At 42.7% G+C, this 17,728-nt stretch overlaps 1 protein-coding gene, 1 long non-coding RNA gene and 1 other non-coding gene across 7 annotated transcripts in view; 2 read left to right on the top strand and 1 right to left on the bottom strand.

Annotated features, from left to right (window-relative positions):
• Positions 1–17,728, top strand: part of DOCK11 (dedicator of cytokinesis 11) — a 202,512-nt gene that overhangs the window by 136,025 nt on the left and 48,759 nt on the right. For all 5 annotated transcript variants that reach the window (XM_045470976.1, XM_045470977.1, XM_045470973.1 and 2 more), the window contains 6 exons: positions 244–355; positions 6,931–6,997; positions 8,818–8,865; positions 10,617–10,759; positions 12,372–12,487; positions 14,311–14,448. In XM_045470976.1, the coding sequence (XP_045326932.1) occupies positions 244–355; positions 6,931–6,997; positions 8,818–8,865; positions 10,617–10,759; positions 12,372–12,487; positions 14,311–14,448 (624 nt within the window). The remainder of the gene's footprint in view (positions 1–243; positions 356–6,930; positions 6,998–8,817; positions 8,866–10,616; positions 10,760–12,371; positions 12,488–14,310; positions 14,449–17,728) is intronic.
• On the bottom strand, positions 691–1,508 carry LOC123594234. Its single transcript, XR_006710715.1, has 2 exons — positions 1,459–1,508; positions 691–944 (listed from the first exon to the last, which is right to left on the bottom strand). It is a non-coding gene; the product is annotated as an uncharacterized LOC123594234 (long non-coding RNA).
• On the top strand, positions 7,709–7,781 carry TRNAQ-CUG. The gene has a single exon. It is a non-coding gene; the product is annotated as a tRNA-Gln (tRNA).

Here is a 17,728-nt window from a genome sequence, read left to right on the forward strand (position 1 = left end):
CTGAGTCAGTTGAGCCATGATCTCACAGTCGTGAGATCGAGCCCTGCGTCAGGCTGAGAATCTGCTTAAGATTCTCTCCCTCTCCCCACCTCCCTCTGCTCTTCCTACCCCCTCCAAACAAACAAACAAACAAACAAACAAACAAACAAACAAAACCAAAAAGCCCGCAAATGGTTGAGTTCAAGGCTGTGGGAAACTACAGTACCAATATTGTTTCACAAAAGTCCTGTCTTTGTGTTGCAGACCCGACAGAGCTCTACAAGGAACAGTATATCCCAGTATAACCGACTGGATCCGTATGAAATCAGAAGCCTCTTAATGTGCTACCTGTATATAGTAAAAATGATTTCTGAAGGTGAGTTGCCAGCATATTAAGCACGATCTCTCCTACCCACCCACCCTCCCAGGTTCGTGCAACAAATACTTGATCGTCATCGGTAGGCAGAATACACGCACCGTAGAAACACATCTTTGGAGACCCTGACCTTTACGTGTTGGCTGTATTTTTAGTTTCACATAGGATCGTTTGGGCCATACGGGTTTGATTCTTTGAATTAATTTTTTTTAATTTCAAGTTTAACTTCTAAGATGAGACTATCGTTTTAGACGTGCTCAACGTGTTTCTTCAGGCAGCACTTATAACGCATTAAATGACCGATGTAAACAGAGGGAAACCATAATAACTGGAAGTCATATTTAATACTTTAGCTTTTATTTGACCCAGGATTTGGAACACAGAAGCAAACAAAAAGACAGGAGGGGTTTTCCGAGGGGAACGAATGCCGGTGTTATCTTCACAGAACCACTGTATCGCACTGGACAGTGTCGAGTTCTTTTTCAGCCTCTGTTTTGTTGTCCCTTGGTGTTCTGTTGTATTATTTGCTGGTATTACCAATTCTTTATATGATAGGATAACCAAAGGATTTTCATAAACTGCATGTCCTCTGGAAATAAAATCAGAAGGTTATCTTATTCCAAAATACCACATTTATTCACACAATTCCTTCCCTTCTTCCTTTTCTCAGTATTTTTACTAAAAAACCTGTATGCAGGAATGAAGAACATAAAAGCACCTGGGTTCTGATTATTATTATATCTTACTTATTTTCTATTTTTTGCTTTATTCTTAGTCAATATTACCTTAAATCTTCTTTTATAATAACTTAGGATATAAAAACATGAAATAATTTGATAGCTACCTAGCTAGAGAGACATTACAAAATAACTAGAGGGGCGCCTGGGTGGCTCAGTTGGTGAAGCGTCCAACTTCGGCTCAGGTCTGATCTCACGGATGGTGAGTTTGAGCCCCGCATCAGGCTCTGTGCCGGCAGCTCAGGGCCTGGAACCTGCTTCAGATTCTGTGTCTCCCTCTCCCACTCACACTCTGTCTGTCTGTCTGTCTCAAAACTGAACGAACATTAAAAAATAAATAAAAAATAATAACTAGATATGGGGTACCTGGATGGCTCCAGTCTGTTAAGCATCTGGCTTCGACTCAGGTCACGATCTCACAGTCTGTGAATTCGAGCTCCACACAGGGCTCTCTGCTGTCAGCACAGCTCTCTGCTGAAGCTCTCTGCTTCAGATCCTCGGTTCCCCTCTCTGCCCCTCCCCTGCTCGCGTTCTCTCATGCTCAAAACATAAATAAATAAAGCATTAATAAAAATAGCTAGATATGGGGCACAGGCACCTGGGTGGCTCAATCGGTTAAGCATCGGACTTCGGTTCACGTTAGGATCTCACGGTTCATGAGTTTGAGCCCCGCATAGGGCTCTCGATGTCAGCACAGCGCCCACTTCGGATCCTCTGTCCTCTTCTCTATGCTCCTCCCCTACTTGCTGTCTCTCAAAATAGTTAAGTAAGTAAATAAGTAATCCTAAAAATAGCTAGATACTAATAACAAATACTAGAATATATTAATCAAATAGCAAAACAACTATAATCCTTAAGTTCTAAGACTATATGATTTAGAATAAAAATCAAAGATTATACTGAGACTATATAGGATGTCTTCCCTTGTTTTGGTAAAGAAATCAATAAAGGGAGATCATTTTCAATGCTGGTGGTATTTCATTCTAAGAGATAATGGATCGGTTAAACAACTACAGCCACAGCTCCCTGTTTTTGTCGTCCTGCAAGGCAGAAAGTGGGCATGTGCGGATAGTGACTGCGGCTGTGTGCGGGGCTTCTGTTCAGGGTAATGACGATATTCTAACCCTGGGGGGATGGTTTTACATCTCTCTGAAAATACTATAAACTGTCGTCTTGTGCACTGTTTAAATGGGCCGTGTTATATGGCACATGAATTTTCTCAATAAATGTTTAAAAAAAAAAAAAAAGGCCCAAAAGACACATGAAAAAAAAAAAACCCACGACAACAGAAAAAAAAAAAAAAAAGAAAAAAAAAAAAAAGTCGTTGAATACCACTCCAGCCCAGGGAAAGTAAGATGGGGGCAGGGGGAGGAAGAAAAGGAGGAGGGGGAGAGGTACTGATGACTGGTTCTTCTCTCCTCCACTCTGGTTGGCGTATGTGTGTGCACACGTGCACACACACGCCGCTGTGGTAGCCAGTGACGAGCTTCAGGCTGCCTTTTTAAAGTCATGGATAAGACCATAACTGCTTTGTTTCTTGAGAACTTCATAGTTCTTGCTTCTCTTGTAAACGTTGACCTTGCTGGTTGAAACTCTGTGGTCTTTGTGCATTAGGTTTTTCTTTCCTCTGCTCTTGCTTTTTGATGTTTAAAAGCACATTCTTCATAACTAGTATACGGTCTGTGTCGTATCTCCTCTTTATCTTTTGTACGTGTAAAGTCCTATTCATCCTGTTCTGAAAAAAATCCGCTTCTGGATCTTTCTCAATGGATGTATCCTAGTTACGCTGTCTTGCCTGATAAATGTTTTAGTCAGTCTATGTACATTTAAGTGTTGAACTCTCACAAGTCCACACTCTTCAGGTCCTCTCTTGGCTTTCGATTCATAAACGGTAGCAACTTAAGTTCAACAAAAAAGGTGGCAGACCTCTACATTTTTATATGGAGGTCGAACGCTTCTAAAGAATGAATGTCATTCTCTCTTTGTGGCTGTATTTGATTTTGAGTCACTGGCAATAATTCACCGTTTTGATGTCTTAGTCATTTGCCCAACTTGTTTTGCATATTATTTCCTGAGAGATGGAATCAGAGTCAGGGGTAAGAAACGGAATCAGAGTCAGGGGTAATCAGTTACACAGTCTGAAGTGACAAGAAAATTGTCCTCTTGTTAAAGAAAAACATTTTTCTTGAGAGGACGAGAGGAAGTTACTTCTCCCTTTTTTTGAACTGGACCCTGGCTTTTCTCTTTATTCTGACATTTTGGGTATCATCTTGAGGCTTGTTGGCACCATACCCTGCACCTGTAGATTCATTAGTATTCTTCACAGTGAATCGTTCAGTGGATTGTTCATTGGAAGCTGTCTGGTTCCTGCCATCTCTTACAGGAAACCCACTGGCGCGTTGCACATCGCTAGCCATTAATCTTCTTTTCCCACCACTTTTTCCGCCAGAGTCAACAAGAGGTACACTTAAAGGGGAATCTTCCTTTGTCTCTATAAAAGAGGAAAATATCCTACGTCTAGTATAAGAAGGCATATTTTCCTCTGAAGTTTCAGACACCAATCGAACAGGTGGGTTTTCTGAGGCAGAAGGACTGGAAAGGGTCAAACAGAAGTCCTTCCGAGCTTTGCACTTCTGTGTGAAGGTCCTCTTTGTTGAGCTGTGTTTCCTCTTTGGCCGGCTGAACTTTTCTTCCTGATTGTCCGAACCCTTGTGAAATCCATACCCCTTTTGAACATTGGGTGTAGGTGTTAAAATTAAACTTTCAGGGGACTTCGGGTTGGCACTGCTGTCTAAGGTGGACTTACTGCCTTGAGAAGAAATCATCTCAGGAGAGGTCTCTGGCACCTCAAAGAGGTCCTGACTATAAAACGGGACCGGAAACTTCGAACTCTCTTGCAATTCCTTTTGAACTCCAGATTTCGGCTGGTCGGTATCTGATTCCACCCGAGCTCCTTGAGCAAACGCCCTGTCCGAAAGAGCTGGCAGAGTGGCCTGAGTACAAGGAATTAGGTCCTCGTCGCTACTGAGAGAAGCGTTACGCCGTTGCTCGGTCATTCTCAGTTTTGCAGAAAGCCTTTTGATTTCTTCTCTTAAGTTATTCCTTTCTGCGGTAAGCTCCATAATCAAGTGAAGGTTTTTTTGCTGGATCCCATAAAACTCTTGCTGCAGTGTGTTGCTGTAGGTCTCATTTATTGAACAGCGATCGCATTCTTTCGAGTTTAACTGATCTCGCAAGTCACGAATGGTGCTGTTGAGGACTTTCTGTTGCTCGGTCAGCGCTTTAATTTTGGCTATGGAGCGCGACCACCTTTTGTCAGCCAATCGCTCTTTCCTCAAACTGGCTAATTTTGCCTGTAAACGGCGTAGCTCTTTGTCATGGAGCTCTTTGAGCGTTAGCCAGGTCTTTTTAAATTCGTCAGACGGCAGATCACATACACTAAGCTGTAATTTCTCTTTTCCCGAAGGTTTCTTGCCACCTCCCCTGTTTCCTCTCCCCGCGTTCCCTCCCTGCATCATGTCTCACCGATTTGGGATTTAGAAACGGTTGAGACGGGCCAATGGCTTGACAGCGCCTTCGCGGCCGCCCACAAAATGGCGGAGGGGCTGCTGGCTAGAACTAGGCCGCGGCACGAATGAGGCCTTCACCCGTTTTACAGACCTTCTCCGACGCTCTCTCGGGGCACAGGGCTGGCACAGGGGTGGCTCACGGCTGGACAGAAAGTTCTGGTGTTCCGGTGGCAAGGGGGCACCAGACTTTTGGTGGGAAAATCTGGTGGTGCACGGGAGCGGGAAGATGACGCCTCCACGCTGCCCCTTTGAGGAGAGGCCGGAAACCCCGTGGCTTCTGGGTTATCTGCGCTTCTATGAGCGGAGACGCAACCAAACGCAGGAAGCGGGGGAGACCGGAAGTCACTGCTGGGATTATTTTTTTTTAAACAAATCTAATTTGACCTTATTTTAGCATTTTTATTCTTGAGGATCCGTGTTTTGTAATCACTGGAAACTGTCAATACTCACGGTCTTAAAAGCAGTTGGAACTAAAGGCAAAGTCCCTACGTTCCTCCCTCCTCCCCCCCCCCCCCCCCCCCCCCCCCCCCCCCATAGCCGACAGGGCCAAGTCTTCCATCCCTATCTTGCCCAGGTTGTAGCTGGGCTGGCAATTTTGTCGTTTGCCGCTTTGGCCACAACCTATACGATTTTTACGTTGAGAAGAAGAGCTGGGGCACTGTGATAGCTGAGTAGCCTAGAAAAGGAATGGAGAGGGGCACCTGCCTGGCTCAGTGGTAGGTAGAGCTTTGCCACTCTTGATCTCGGGGTTGTGTTTCCAGCCCCACCTTGGGTGTAGGGATTACTTAAAAATAAAATCTAGGGGCGCCTGGGTGGCGCAGTCGGTTGGGCGTCCGACTTCAGCCAGGTCACGATCTCGCGGTCCGTGAGTTCGAGCCCCGCGTCGGGCTCTGGGCTGATGGCTCAGAGCCTGGAGCCTGTTTCCGATTCTGTGTCTCCCTCTCTCTCTGCCCCTCCCCCGTTCATGCTCTGTCTCTCTCTGTCCCAAAAATAAATAAACGTTGAAAAAAAAAATTAAAAAAAAAAATAAAATAAAATCTAAAAAAAATAACAATAAAAAAATAAAGGAGAGTTAAGAAGTGGCGGCAGCCTTTTGTCTCCTCCTCCCCCTCCTCCCCCTCCTCCTCCTCCTCCTCCTCCTCCTCCTCCTCCTTCTTCTTCTTCTTCCCCTTCCCTTTCCCCTTCCCCTTCCCTTCCCCCTTCCCCTCCCCCTTCCCCCCCCCTTTTTTTAAATCTCCCTAAGTAGCTCTTTGGAAGTAAAGAAAGCAGGTCAAAAGAGAAGTATATGCGATAGGTTGTAGGGAGTTTTATATCTGAAACCGTTTGATATATGTGCGTGGACATATGGTTAAAAGATAAACAGCATATTTTTAAGAGTTTATTTGAGCAGAAGTTGACTAGAATCAGGTAGCATTCAATCTAGCAGATAAAATTCCTGAGGAACTATACAAAATGAAAGCCTTTTATAGGCGAAAGGGAGCTGGAACAAGAAAGTTTACACAAGGAAAGAAAATGGCTTGGTTATTGCAAAGTCCCTTTTTTTTTAGGGGATGCTAGGGCTCTATCAGGCAGATTGCCTTACTAGTGCTGACCAGATGATTCCTAATTGACCAGTTTAAGATTCCATTCCTGGGAGAGCCCAAACTGTTATTGTCTTGGTTTGGTGATGTGGGGCTTAGCATAAGCAACTCCATTTTCAGCCTGTTGTTTTTTTTTTTTTTTTAACTGTGTGTGTGTGTGTGTGTGTGTGTGTGTGTGTGTATTTACATATTACCAGGACTTCAGAGTTTATAATGCAAAGACAAAGAGGAAGAAAAAAATCTCTCTCCCAAAGCTTCAAGTTCTCAAACTTTTTGGTTCACAGAGCCCTCTGAGTAGCAGGCAAAGGTATTTGACCTTCCCTTGGAAAAAATACACATAAGTACACCCCGTTGCATAAAATCTGAAGAAGTCCATTAAAAACCCTAGCTCTGTTTCCCTTCCTCTGTCTCAGGAATGATATGAAGACGAGTATCGGCTGTACAGAAGAATATTTACAAAGTAAATAAAACTAATCGTTAGAAGAGTTACAGATTAAGCAATACATTTGGGATTATTTCAAACAAATACAGTGTGTGCATTGGGCAATGAGATGGGAGGGAAGGCTATAGATGAAACAGCTGGCTGTGGGTGGACGGTTGTTGAAGCTACGTTGTTGGTACTTTGGGGTGCACTGTGCTAATGGCTCTACTGATTTCAAGATCCACCACCTTGTTTCTTTCATTTTCAGATACTCTCTTAACTTACTGGAATAAAGTATCTCCTCAGGAGCTCATAAACATTCTCATACTTCTAGAGTAAGTCCTGTTCATTTATTTTCATAAATTTTCTCCTTATTTGGGGGATAAAATAATAACCTTTGTTTCCCCACAGCTTAATTGCTAATAATGTAGGAAATACGCGACTCTTTTGGCAACATCAAAGCTAGCAATACAGGCCCTTCACACGGATAGGAGAAAACATGGCGGTGGAATGCTTACGCTACCATAGAAATTAGCTAAGAGATAGACCCGTCTTTCAGCCCAGCAGCAGTCTTTCTGTGGTCTGGAAGAGTAGAGATGGCCTCAGCTGTCTGAAAGCATTCATTTGGAGTAGATGCTGGCTTAAGGGAGCAGCTTCAGTGACTGGAATTTGGAATTTGTACTCTTCTGTAGAGCTGAGTAATTCTACCAACGTCAGAACCGTGTGTGTATGTATATATACGTGTATGTATGTATACATGTTATGTTATATGTATTACATGTATATATTCATATACGTATGTGTTATGTTGTACATTATATGTACGTATACATACGTGTGTATATATCGTATCATATATGTTATATGTATATACGTATATAATGCATTTCGATTCCAAAGCTGTTGGGGGAAAATTCAGTCTTGCTTCCTAGTTCAAGGTGGGAAGTTGCGCTAGATTGTTTGCTGAGCTATTTGTACATCCTTACTCGACGCTAAAAGAAAAATTAGAATGAATCAGAAGAAATTTTCAAATAGCACACAGGGGCACCTGGCTGGCCCAGTCGGTAGAGCATGCGACTCTGGATCTCAGGGTCGTGGGTTCGAGCCCCACGCTGGGCATAGAGCTTACTTTAAAAATAAAGAAATAAGTAGCACACATAAATGATGTTTTTATGTGCATGTCTTTCAAAACAAAGAGAGGATAATCCATGCACGTTTATTAAAGGCTTTCAAAATTTTGCAGAAGATGTCAGCAAACAAAATGGTAGGTAAGGTTTTTGAAAAAACTATACTGGGGCACCTGGGTGGCTCAGTCACTTAAGCGTCCGACTCTTGATTTCAGCTCGGGTCATGATCTCACAGTTTGTGAGTTCGAGCCCTGCGTTGGGCTCTCGCTCCCAAGCTGTCAGCGTGGAGCCTGCTTGGGATTCTCTCTCCCTCCCTCTCTCTCTGCCTCTCCCCTGCTCGCGCGTGCTGTCTCTCTCTCTCTCTCTCAAGATGAATAAACATTAAAGAAAAAAACCATACTGAAACATTTACTAATGAAAATATATGATGTTGGGGGTTTGCTTTCAGAAAAATACAGGAAGTAGGGAGAGTGGGGGGAGAGCAGGGACACGTCCAGAGTAGAGGTTAAACAAGAATGGCCATAAGTTAATAACTGTTGGAGCTGGTGGGTGCTGGGTATGTGCGAGTTTAGCATGCTGTCCTCCCAACTTACGTATGTGTTTGAGATTTTCAATAGTAGAAAGTATTCTAGTGTCATTATAAAAATATACCACTTGCTCCAATGTTTAGGGCTTAAGAAGCTTCTCCTTAGGTATTAATGGCTATGCCAGAGATCTTTGCTATGAAACGTTAACAGAGTGCAAGGTAGAATCATCACTTACATTGACAGGTTTTTTAAATGTCGTTAGAATTGTATGTGAAGGCATGGGGCTTTTTGGTGCTAATGTAGTTGTAGCAGATAAATCTAGAAAGATACAGTATCACAAGCCCACAAGTAGTTATGTGTATATGTCTGTATACCAAAACATATTATTGTAATATGGTTTAAATGGGCCACTCTTTGTAACACCCGGGTTTTCAGCTATGATGTCTTAAAATGTAAAGCGTGGTAGTATCTTACTAACGTGCTATTTTTTTTTCCTTCCAGAGTATGTTTGTTTCACTTTAGATATATGGGGAAAAGAAACATAGCAAGGTAATTCCCACTGCAGTTTCCACTTTTTTCCTTCTATTCCAACAGAGGGCAGTCTTGATCATACCATGTAAAACCTAGATTGTTCATTTTGAGTTCACATGAAGGTGCCCATGATGTATTGAATATATCTCAACTCAAAGTGTAAATTAAACTAATGCGGACTGATACATTTTTTAAGTTTTCCAAAGGGTAGTGGTTAGCCCGATACGCAGAGTTTCTGTTCTAATGCCTAGAACAGACGCTTGTCTTTTCTGGAAGAGGTGAGAACGGGCTTAGATCCAGGAGAAGGCAGGAAATCATGAAGTGGGAACAGCTGTAAGATCTGTCCTTATAGCAACAACCTGTTAATATTGACTTCAGCTACTAAGGTAAATAGAAATCCCCAACAGTGGGGCGCCTGGGTGGCGCAGTCGGTTAAGCGTCCGACTTCAGCCAGGTCACGATCTCGCAGTCCGTGAGTTCGAGCCCCGCATCGGGCTCTGGGCTGATGGCTCAGAGCCTGGAGCCTGTTTCCGATTCTGTGTCTCCCTCTCTCTCTGCCCCTCCTCCGTTCATGCTCTGTCTCTCTCTGTCCCAAAAATAAATAAACGTTGAAAAAAAAAAAATTAAAAAAAAAAAAAAGAAATCCCCAACATGATTGGGACGTGCATTCTATGTTAGTTATTTTCTTCTTTTTGTTACCTAAGTCTTAATGAGATAAATACTTTAGAAAATGTTTGAGGGACCCTAAGGAAAAGATTACTTATTCCAATAAGATGTATTTTAGAGGTAGAGTTAAGAAGCTCAAACAGAGTTCTTTTTTTAAAAAAATTCACATTCCATGGCACTTCCAAAAACTACAGAGGCACTTTGGATGGAGTTTATTGCTAACTTTCGGGAACATCCTAATAGTAGGTAATTCAGCTGACAGTTTCCACTGTCTTTCCTGGTAACTTGGAGTTGGCATGGTAACTACCACCATGAGCTTTCACCTCTAAGGTTCTGCCAGTTCTCACAGTTTACTAGAGGACAGTCAAACTCCTCTTCTTCCTTAGTTCCCCTATGACCCAGCTGTAGTTGTTTTTTTGGTTTTTTTGGTTTTTTTTTTAACGGAATCTTAAAACTGAAGGAAAACAAAACTTGGCACATCCATCAATAGACACGTTTACAGAGTAAAAATTTCTGGTCCAGATTGAACTCCAGTCCAGAAACAGAGTAGACTGGCCTTCATTCTCGCACACCTAACCCCAGGAACTCTCCCCACCTCATTTCAATTCTGAGTATCCCCTCTCACTGTTTTCTCGGACTTCTGCCCTTCCTCACCTTTTGGGAAAAGACGGAATCTTACTGCAGTGTTGGCCACTTGACTCTGATGTTTCTGAGAAGGGGGGAAGTAAGAAACTTTTTTTCTAAATGCTTTAATTATATGCTCATAGTAAAAGCTCTTTTAAATACACTTCAAGGGGTACCTGGCTGGCTCAGTCTGTAGAGCATGTGACTCTTGATCTCAGGATTGTGAGTTCGAGCCCCACATTGGGTATAGCAATTACTTAAAAATAAGATCTTTAAAAAATAAAATAAATAAATACACATTAAAACTCCATACGGTTTCCAGTGATGATGCCTCATTTAAGCCAAGTAATAGTTGATGGAATATTGAACATAGTACACTGTGTATGTGGAAACCTAATCAGTTATTAGTTTAAAGAAAAATCGAACAATGAGATCTATTATTAGAGTACTCCCTTTCCTAACTTTAAAATTTATTTTAGGGTGCATGATGCCTGGCTGTCAAAGCACTTTGGGATAGACCGAAAATCACAAACCATGCCAGCCCTTCGAAACAGATCAGGAGTAATGCAGGCCCGGCTTCAGCATCTTAGTAGCCTGGAAAGTTCATTTACACTTAATCACAGTAAGTAAAAACGTGGGTAGGATACCCGTTTGAAATACACATGTAATGCGATTTAACCTTACAGCAATTCTAGCTTAAATCACCGGCACGACTGGAAATGACTTTACATTCGTGGATATAGTTGCGTACCTCTGTGATTATGTACAATCCTTTCATCATACCTGGATATCTAATAAAATATGCATGGATTTCCAGCGATTTTAGGTAATGGTGAAAAACCACCATTAGTTCAGTATTAAAGAAATGAGCTTTTTCCCACTGAATTGCTGTTCTCATCATATTATTTTACACTGGATATCCTTCATTCCTATTGTTAAACTTCAATGCAAATAGTGGCATCTTTTTTTTTTAAGGATTTTTTTTTTAAGTTTATTTATTTATTTTGAGAGAGAGAGAGCATGAGCAGGGGAGGGGCAGAGAGAGAGGGAGAGGAGGAGAATCCCAAGCAGGCTTTGCACCATCAGCCTGGAAAATGGCATCTTAATATAATAGTATATGTAATATCTGTTTAGTATATAGAATGTCTGTTCATTCAGTGATTTTTCAGGGATTACACATACTGAGCTGACCGCAGAAATCAAAGAACTGTAAATAGTATTTTGACAAAGGTATATTTCACACGTGTTGGAATGTTGACGAGGAGAATCCGACCAGGAGAGAAATGTTGCCCCATCTGGGGAAGCCGGAGGGTTCTGTAAATAGAAGTGATCCTCTGAAGAGCAAATATTAATAAAAAGTCACAGAGAAAACTTTCATTTCCATACAGTCCTCTGGAGGTCACAGAAAAGGAAGCCAGCAACACTGGCTTCGTAATAAGGACTAATAATAAAAACAAATATCCTGAGCAGATGGAACCTGAGCTAATAATAGACTCGAGACCTTTAAAAAAAAAAAAATGCAAGTTTTACAGCCTTCAGCTTTGCTCTCATCGCTTGTAAAAATATAATGGACCTACTTCCTTCAGTTGGCCCAGATGCTTTGTTTTCCTTCTGATTTAGAGGCAACGGTAGGAGGCTGTATGTGATGTAGCTGATTGTCTATTTCTCATTTTTGCGCACATAATTTCCTGTGTCATTCCTAGTTACATCACTGCAGTTCCTCACTGAAATCTTGTCTCCGAAGAAGGGGGCACGCAATTCGGTGTTGCAGAGCTCTGGATATGGAGCTGAAGTTTGCCAATTGGCAGAGTTGACGAAGCAGGAGCGTATTTGATTAAGGGATAAATACAGCAAGACTCGTTAGGTCTGCAGGCGTCAAGAGCGTCTTTTCTTCTCGCTTGTCTCTCTCTGAGTCTTCGGGGGGAGCAACAAGCATTCAAAACTGGCACGCGCGTCTCTGCGTTGGGCAGTTTTCATTTACTTTTTTTTTTTTTAATTTTTTTTTTTCAACGTTTATTTATTTTTGGGACAGAGAGAGACAGAGCATGAACGGGGGAGGGGCAGAGAGAGAGGGAGACACAGAATCGGAAACAGGCTCCAGGCTCTGAGCCATCAGCCCAGAGCCCGATGCGGGGCTCGAACTCAACGGACCGCGAGATCGTGACCTGGCTGAAGTCGGACGCTTAACCGACTGCGCCACCCAGGCGCCCCTCATTTACTTTTTTTAATCTTAGGTTCTGCGACCACCGAAGCGGATATTTTCCATCAGGCCCTTCTTGAAGGCAACACTGCTACCGAAGTGTCCCTGACAGTACTAGATACCGTCTCGTTTTTCACCCAGTGCTTCAAGGTAAAAATGAAAAGTTAGAATTCAGTTGGTGTCATTGCAAAGAAAACAATATACGCGAAGTAATTAGTCAGAGGAAGCAGAGTGCAGTGAAAAAGCCCCGAAGGAACAGTCTGGAAACTTGCGTGACAGACCTTGTTTGCCCGGCTCCTGCGTGACCTTGGGAATTTACAGAGACTCACTTTCCCCTGGCCGTAGAGGGAGGGGTTGGGGCTAATTTGCCCTTCAGCTTCCTTCTGCCGCTTAAATTCTGCTGTTTGGTTTTTGTGTGTTTCACAACCGCTTTCCATCACACTTTTATGAAGAATATGTCCAGTCATTTTTAGCTCGGCTTGGGATCGAGTCGGTTTGCCCAAATACCCAGCATGGTGAGGTGCTCTGCCAGGGCTAGGTGATGTCCAGGCAGGCTGGCTGGCTTCCCTAGCCAGGCGCCTTGTGCTTTTTCTCAGATGTCCACCTCTCAATACAAATCGTCGTTACTGGGATTTTACAAAAGGAGAAGGTAAAAAGCAGTGATCTTGCAGGGTTGTGGAGGGAGTAAAATGAGATAATGACTAGGAGAGTGCTTTGAAGAGTAAAAATGACCTAACTGTAACATAATGAAACTTTAGTGGGAGAACTCAAAATTGAAAAATCTTGCCTGCTTTCCCCTGAGTTACACAGACCGATCCTTTTCTCCCCTCTTCTCTCTGTAATTCAGTTCATTGCTTCAGCCCTCCAGATTGATTATGGAAGCCTGGCCTGGGCTTTTCAGGTCAGGGATTATGATCCTTGAAAATGGAATGATTATGATCCTTGAAAATGGAATTAGATACTAATAAGACATAGGCTACAGAATTTCTTTATCAAGGATTAGGTTTGTCCTGATTTAAAATGCAGATACTTCTTATCGGACAAACATGTCTTGGCCCAGAGGTCAGGCACCATCTTAAGCACTTTACAACTATTAACTTACTTCTTTATTGTGGGGCCGGGGGCGGGAAAGGGGAGTGATTGCAAATGAGATCCAGGGTGGGTTTTTTTTTTGAGGTGATGAGAACGCACTAAAATTGGATCGTGACGGTTGAACAGCCCTGTAAATTTCCTAAAAATAAGTAAGTCATGTATGTAAAATAGGTCAGTTTTATGGGGCATAAACTATATAACCCAGTAAACTCAAACATACGAACACGAACCCGCTTCTACTCCTTAGAATAGCTCTATGATGTAGACAGTTATTATTCCCCTTTTAAAATGAGGAAACTGGGGCTCACGGGGAAGGTGATGTCGCCTAGCTGATCAGTGGCAGACTCAGGATGCGGATCCAGGCCAGTCCTCACAAGAATCCGTGCTTCTAACCACGACACCCTGCCTCAAAGTAGTGCACTAAGGAAAGAACCAGAAAAGTCTTATTAATTCAGGGATTCTGGCTCCTGATGTCACCATCAGTTAGCTCTGTCACCCTTTGGTATATTATTTTGCGTTTTTTGTTGTTACTTTGGGTCAAATTGTAACTCCCCAATTCGTTTCTTCAGGGATGGTCGGCCTAGAGAAGTTAGCCAATGCTTTAAAAAAAAAAAAAGAAAAAAAGGTTCACAAACCCGTAGCTACTGCTCTACAGTTTGTTGTTTCTTTTATGCCTCTGTTTGCGAGGAGTAAACATTTTACATAGTCTGTTCAGTTGTCGTGCCCCTTATGATCTCTCTTCCTGAGGTTTGTCCCCAGTAGCCAAATACATCTTCTACTAAACATACTTTTAAAAGTAAGTTAAAGTTCGCTCTCTCATTGGGGGACGGGCAGCATAAACTATTTCTGCAAAATGGATTTTCGTTGTTGTTGTTTTGCAGAGTCAGCTTTTAAATAATGATGGCCACAACCCATTAATGAAAAAAGTATTTGATATCCACCTGGCTTTTCTTAAAAATGGACAGTCTGAAGTGTCACTGAAACATGTTTTTGCCTCACTGCGAGCTTTCATCAGTAAGGTAAGGAGAAAAGCTTTATAGCTGCTGGCGGGCTCCATCTGCCGCATGAAAGAAAGAGGGCAACGGTGATCGTTGCAATGACATCTACAAGCCTCAGATAATGAAGCTATGAAGTACAGAATAGCGAAATACACAAAGAGGACCCACCCAAAACCCCTTAAAATCTGAACGTGCTTTTCGCTTTTTTGTTTTAATTTAAATTTTAATTAATTTATTTAAAAACTTTTTTTAATGTTTACTTATTTCTGAGAGAGAGCCACAGTGCGAGCAGGGGAGGGGAAGGGAGAGAGGGAGACACAGAATCCGAAGCAGGCTCCAGGCTCCGAGCTGTCAGCAAAGAGCCTGAGCGGGGCTCGAACCTGAACCCACAAACCGCGAGGTCATGACCTGAGCCGAAGATGGGCGCTTAACCAACTGAGCCACCCAGGTACCCCTATTTATTTTTTTTGAGAGAGAGAAACCGTGTGTGCCCATGCACGTGTGGGGGAAGCGCAGAGGGAGAGAGAGAGGGAGAGAATCTTAAGCAGGCTCCACACTGGGCACGGATCCCGGCGCGGGGCTCCATTTCAAAACTGCGAGACCATGAGCTGAGCCCAAAATCAAGATCAGATGCTTAACCGACTAAGCCGCCCAGGCGCCCCCATGCTTTTTGCGTTTTATTTCACCTTGTCATTCCTTCCCGTTTTCAGCAGGCCCCGTTGAAAAGTATTATTTTCAAATTACCAACTTTGCCAGTGTTTCTTCTGGTTTGCTTCTTTTGAAACTATTCTTGAGACGCTGAGGATCTAGAAGTTCTCAGTGCACTTATGTCCAAGCACGCGGAAAGCAGAGACCAAGTTTTATAGCCCCAGGGTCTTGCATGATATCCTGCAAACGGTAGGCACTCAGTATGCGTTCAGATGAATGAATTCTGCCTTTCCGTGCTAATTGTGTCTGCGGGCTTTACATTTTCAGGCTGCTTACCTCATCTCAACAAAAACCTCAGACCAGGCTTTTAGGAATAAGTACGACGGAAAGAGTTAGCAAAAAATTGATTTCTTGTCTGTTTTTGGTAGCTCGTAAACATAATAAAAAGCATCATAAACCAGGATGGAGTTAAAATTATGGAAAGGCACAGCCTAGGCTTCCACTCTGGTGTGTAAAACTCCAACAAGACCAAGAAATTCAATTAGTTGATTTGTGTAGTGGAACAGCTAAGCATGGAAAACTTTTTTTTGCCATCATTCTTTGTATGGAAGCTTATTGCGTTTAGTTGATGGAGAACTTAGGTGGATTTGAAGGTTGTTTTTTAATTGCCACTCCTTAATATAATTTTTGAATAAAGAAGTATCCGGAGAATTGAGTTCAACAGAAGCACATTATAAGGAACTAAGGGGAGGAAAAAAAAAAAAAGAAAGAAACTAAGGGGAAGAGATTCAGAAATATTTCATTGACCAGTTACTGGATAGGTACTTACTGGTGTTGGATACTTTGTCACGGCTTGGATACTAAGTGTCAGGATACTTGGATACTAAGTCTAAGGGCTTATTGTCCAGTAGAGGGAAACACACACACACACACACACACACACACACACACACACGAATGAATACCATTAGAATAAAAGAAGTCTATATAGGGAACCGAGGGCTGGCTGGAGGAGGAGAAATGTTCTAATTTGGCGGAAGTTTCCCTGTAGCAGTAGCGATAGAACTTAGTATGGACTGAGCAAGAGAGGAGACTGAAGAGGTAAATGGGGACCAGATGGTTATGTACTCATCCTAGGGATTAGACTTCCTCTTTTAGGCATCGGGAAGCATGGAACCAACACAAAAAGATTTGTGTTAAGAGCAGATCGGTGCCAATGGGGAAAAACTCTCTCAAAAGTAGTGTGGACGGTGGATTGGTGGCAGTACTAAATAAAGGTGGGAAGAAGACTTACTACAGTAAGCTAGGAAAGAGATGAGGACCTAAAATAAGGCAGTGACCGTAGAGATGGAGAGTCAGAGGCAGACATAAAACATGGGAAGGAAATTGAATTGATAGGATTTGGTCATCAGCTCACCGATTGGATGGTGGAGTAGGGTGGGTGATGTGAAATGTAGAGAAAAAACTACATTTGGGGTAAAAGCTCATGAGTTCTGTTTTGTGGATCTGTTCAATTTAAGGTGCCTTTAGGCCATCCAGTTAGAGCTGTTAGGACTGGCAGTTGGATATATGGATCTTCGCTCTAGAGAGTGATCTGGGTTGGAGAGCTAGACTTGTAGTCGTCTGTCCGTCCGTCCGTCCGTCCATCCATCCATCCATCCATCCATCCTGTATTTACCAAACACCTTCTCTCGGTCTGGCACTGTACTAGGTACTAGAGATACAGTGGTGGAGATACAAAAGAAACATAGTCTCTGCTCTCATGAAGCTTTTAGTCTAGTGAAATAAACAAGTAAATTAACTGGTAATTATAAGTTCTAGGAAGGAACCGAAGGTGCTAAGATAGAGAATAAGGATTTGTGGGAGATCCCTTACTTTAGATAGGCTTATCCCTTTTAAAATGAGACCTGAAATACAAAAAGGGGCCAGCTGTTTGAAAAGTTCAAGGAAGAACACTCTAGGGAGAAGGACATGCATAGGCAAAGGCCCAGAAGTTCTGGGAACTGAAAGGCCCAGTTTCACTGGAACATAGTGAACTAGGGAGATCAGCAGCATAAGAGTGGTAATTAAAGCCATGGGAGTGGTTTCATTTCCCATGGAGAACATGTAGAGGAAGAACCCTCCCCCCACCCCCAGCCCCACCCCCCACCCCCCCCCACACACAAAGGTCAAGAGCAGTACATGGGAGAAAAACAACATGGAAGGGGCTGGAAAAGAACTCAATGGAGATGAGAGGGGAACAGTCACAGAAGTAGGAAGAAAGGCAAAAAAGAAGGATATCCTGGAAGCCAAAGGAGAAAAAAGTTTCAACGTTATTATGAGGTATGGAGCCGTCTAATAAGGTAAGGAGGAAAGGAAATCCATTGGGATTGGCAGTTAGGAGGTCATTGATGATTTTGGCCATTGCCCACTCAAAGAAGTGTCATGGAGGTAGAAACTAATGATAGTGGATTAATTACACTACTCCCATGCCCTCCCTTACACCTTTATTTTCATACTAGAGTATCTTGCCCAGCAATATTTGGTCTAATCTGGTGAAACTGTTGATGAGATTTCCCAATTGCCAATCAGAAAACGTTCATTAAACATTCATTATCCGCATAACATTGTACTTGGTGTTAAGGTGATTACAAAGAAACAGATTCTTGGGGCT

The sequence above is a fragment of the Leopardus geoffroyi genome, chromosome X (genome assembly GCF_018350155.1).
Source record: "Leopardus geoffroyi isolate Oge1 chromosome X, O.geoffroyi_Oge1_pat1.0, whole genome shotgun sequence".
In the NCBI taxonomy this organism is placed as follows: Eukaryota; Metazoa; Chordata; class Mammalia; order Carnivora; family Felidae; genus Leopardus; species Leopardus geoffroyi.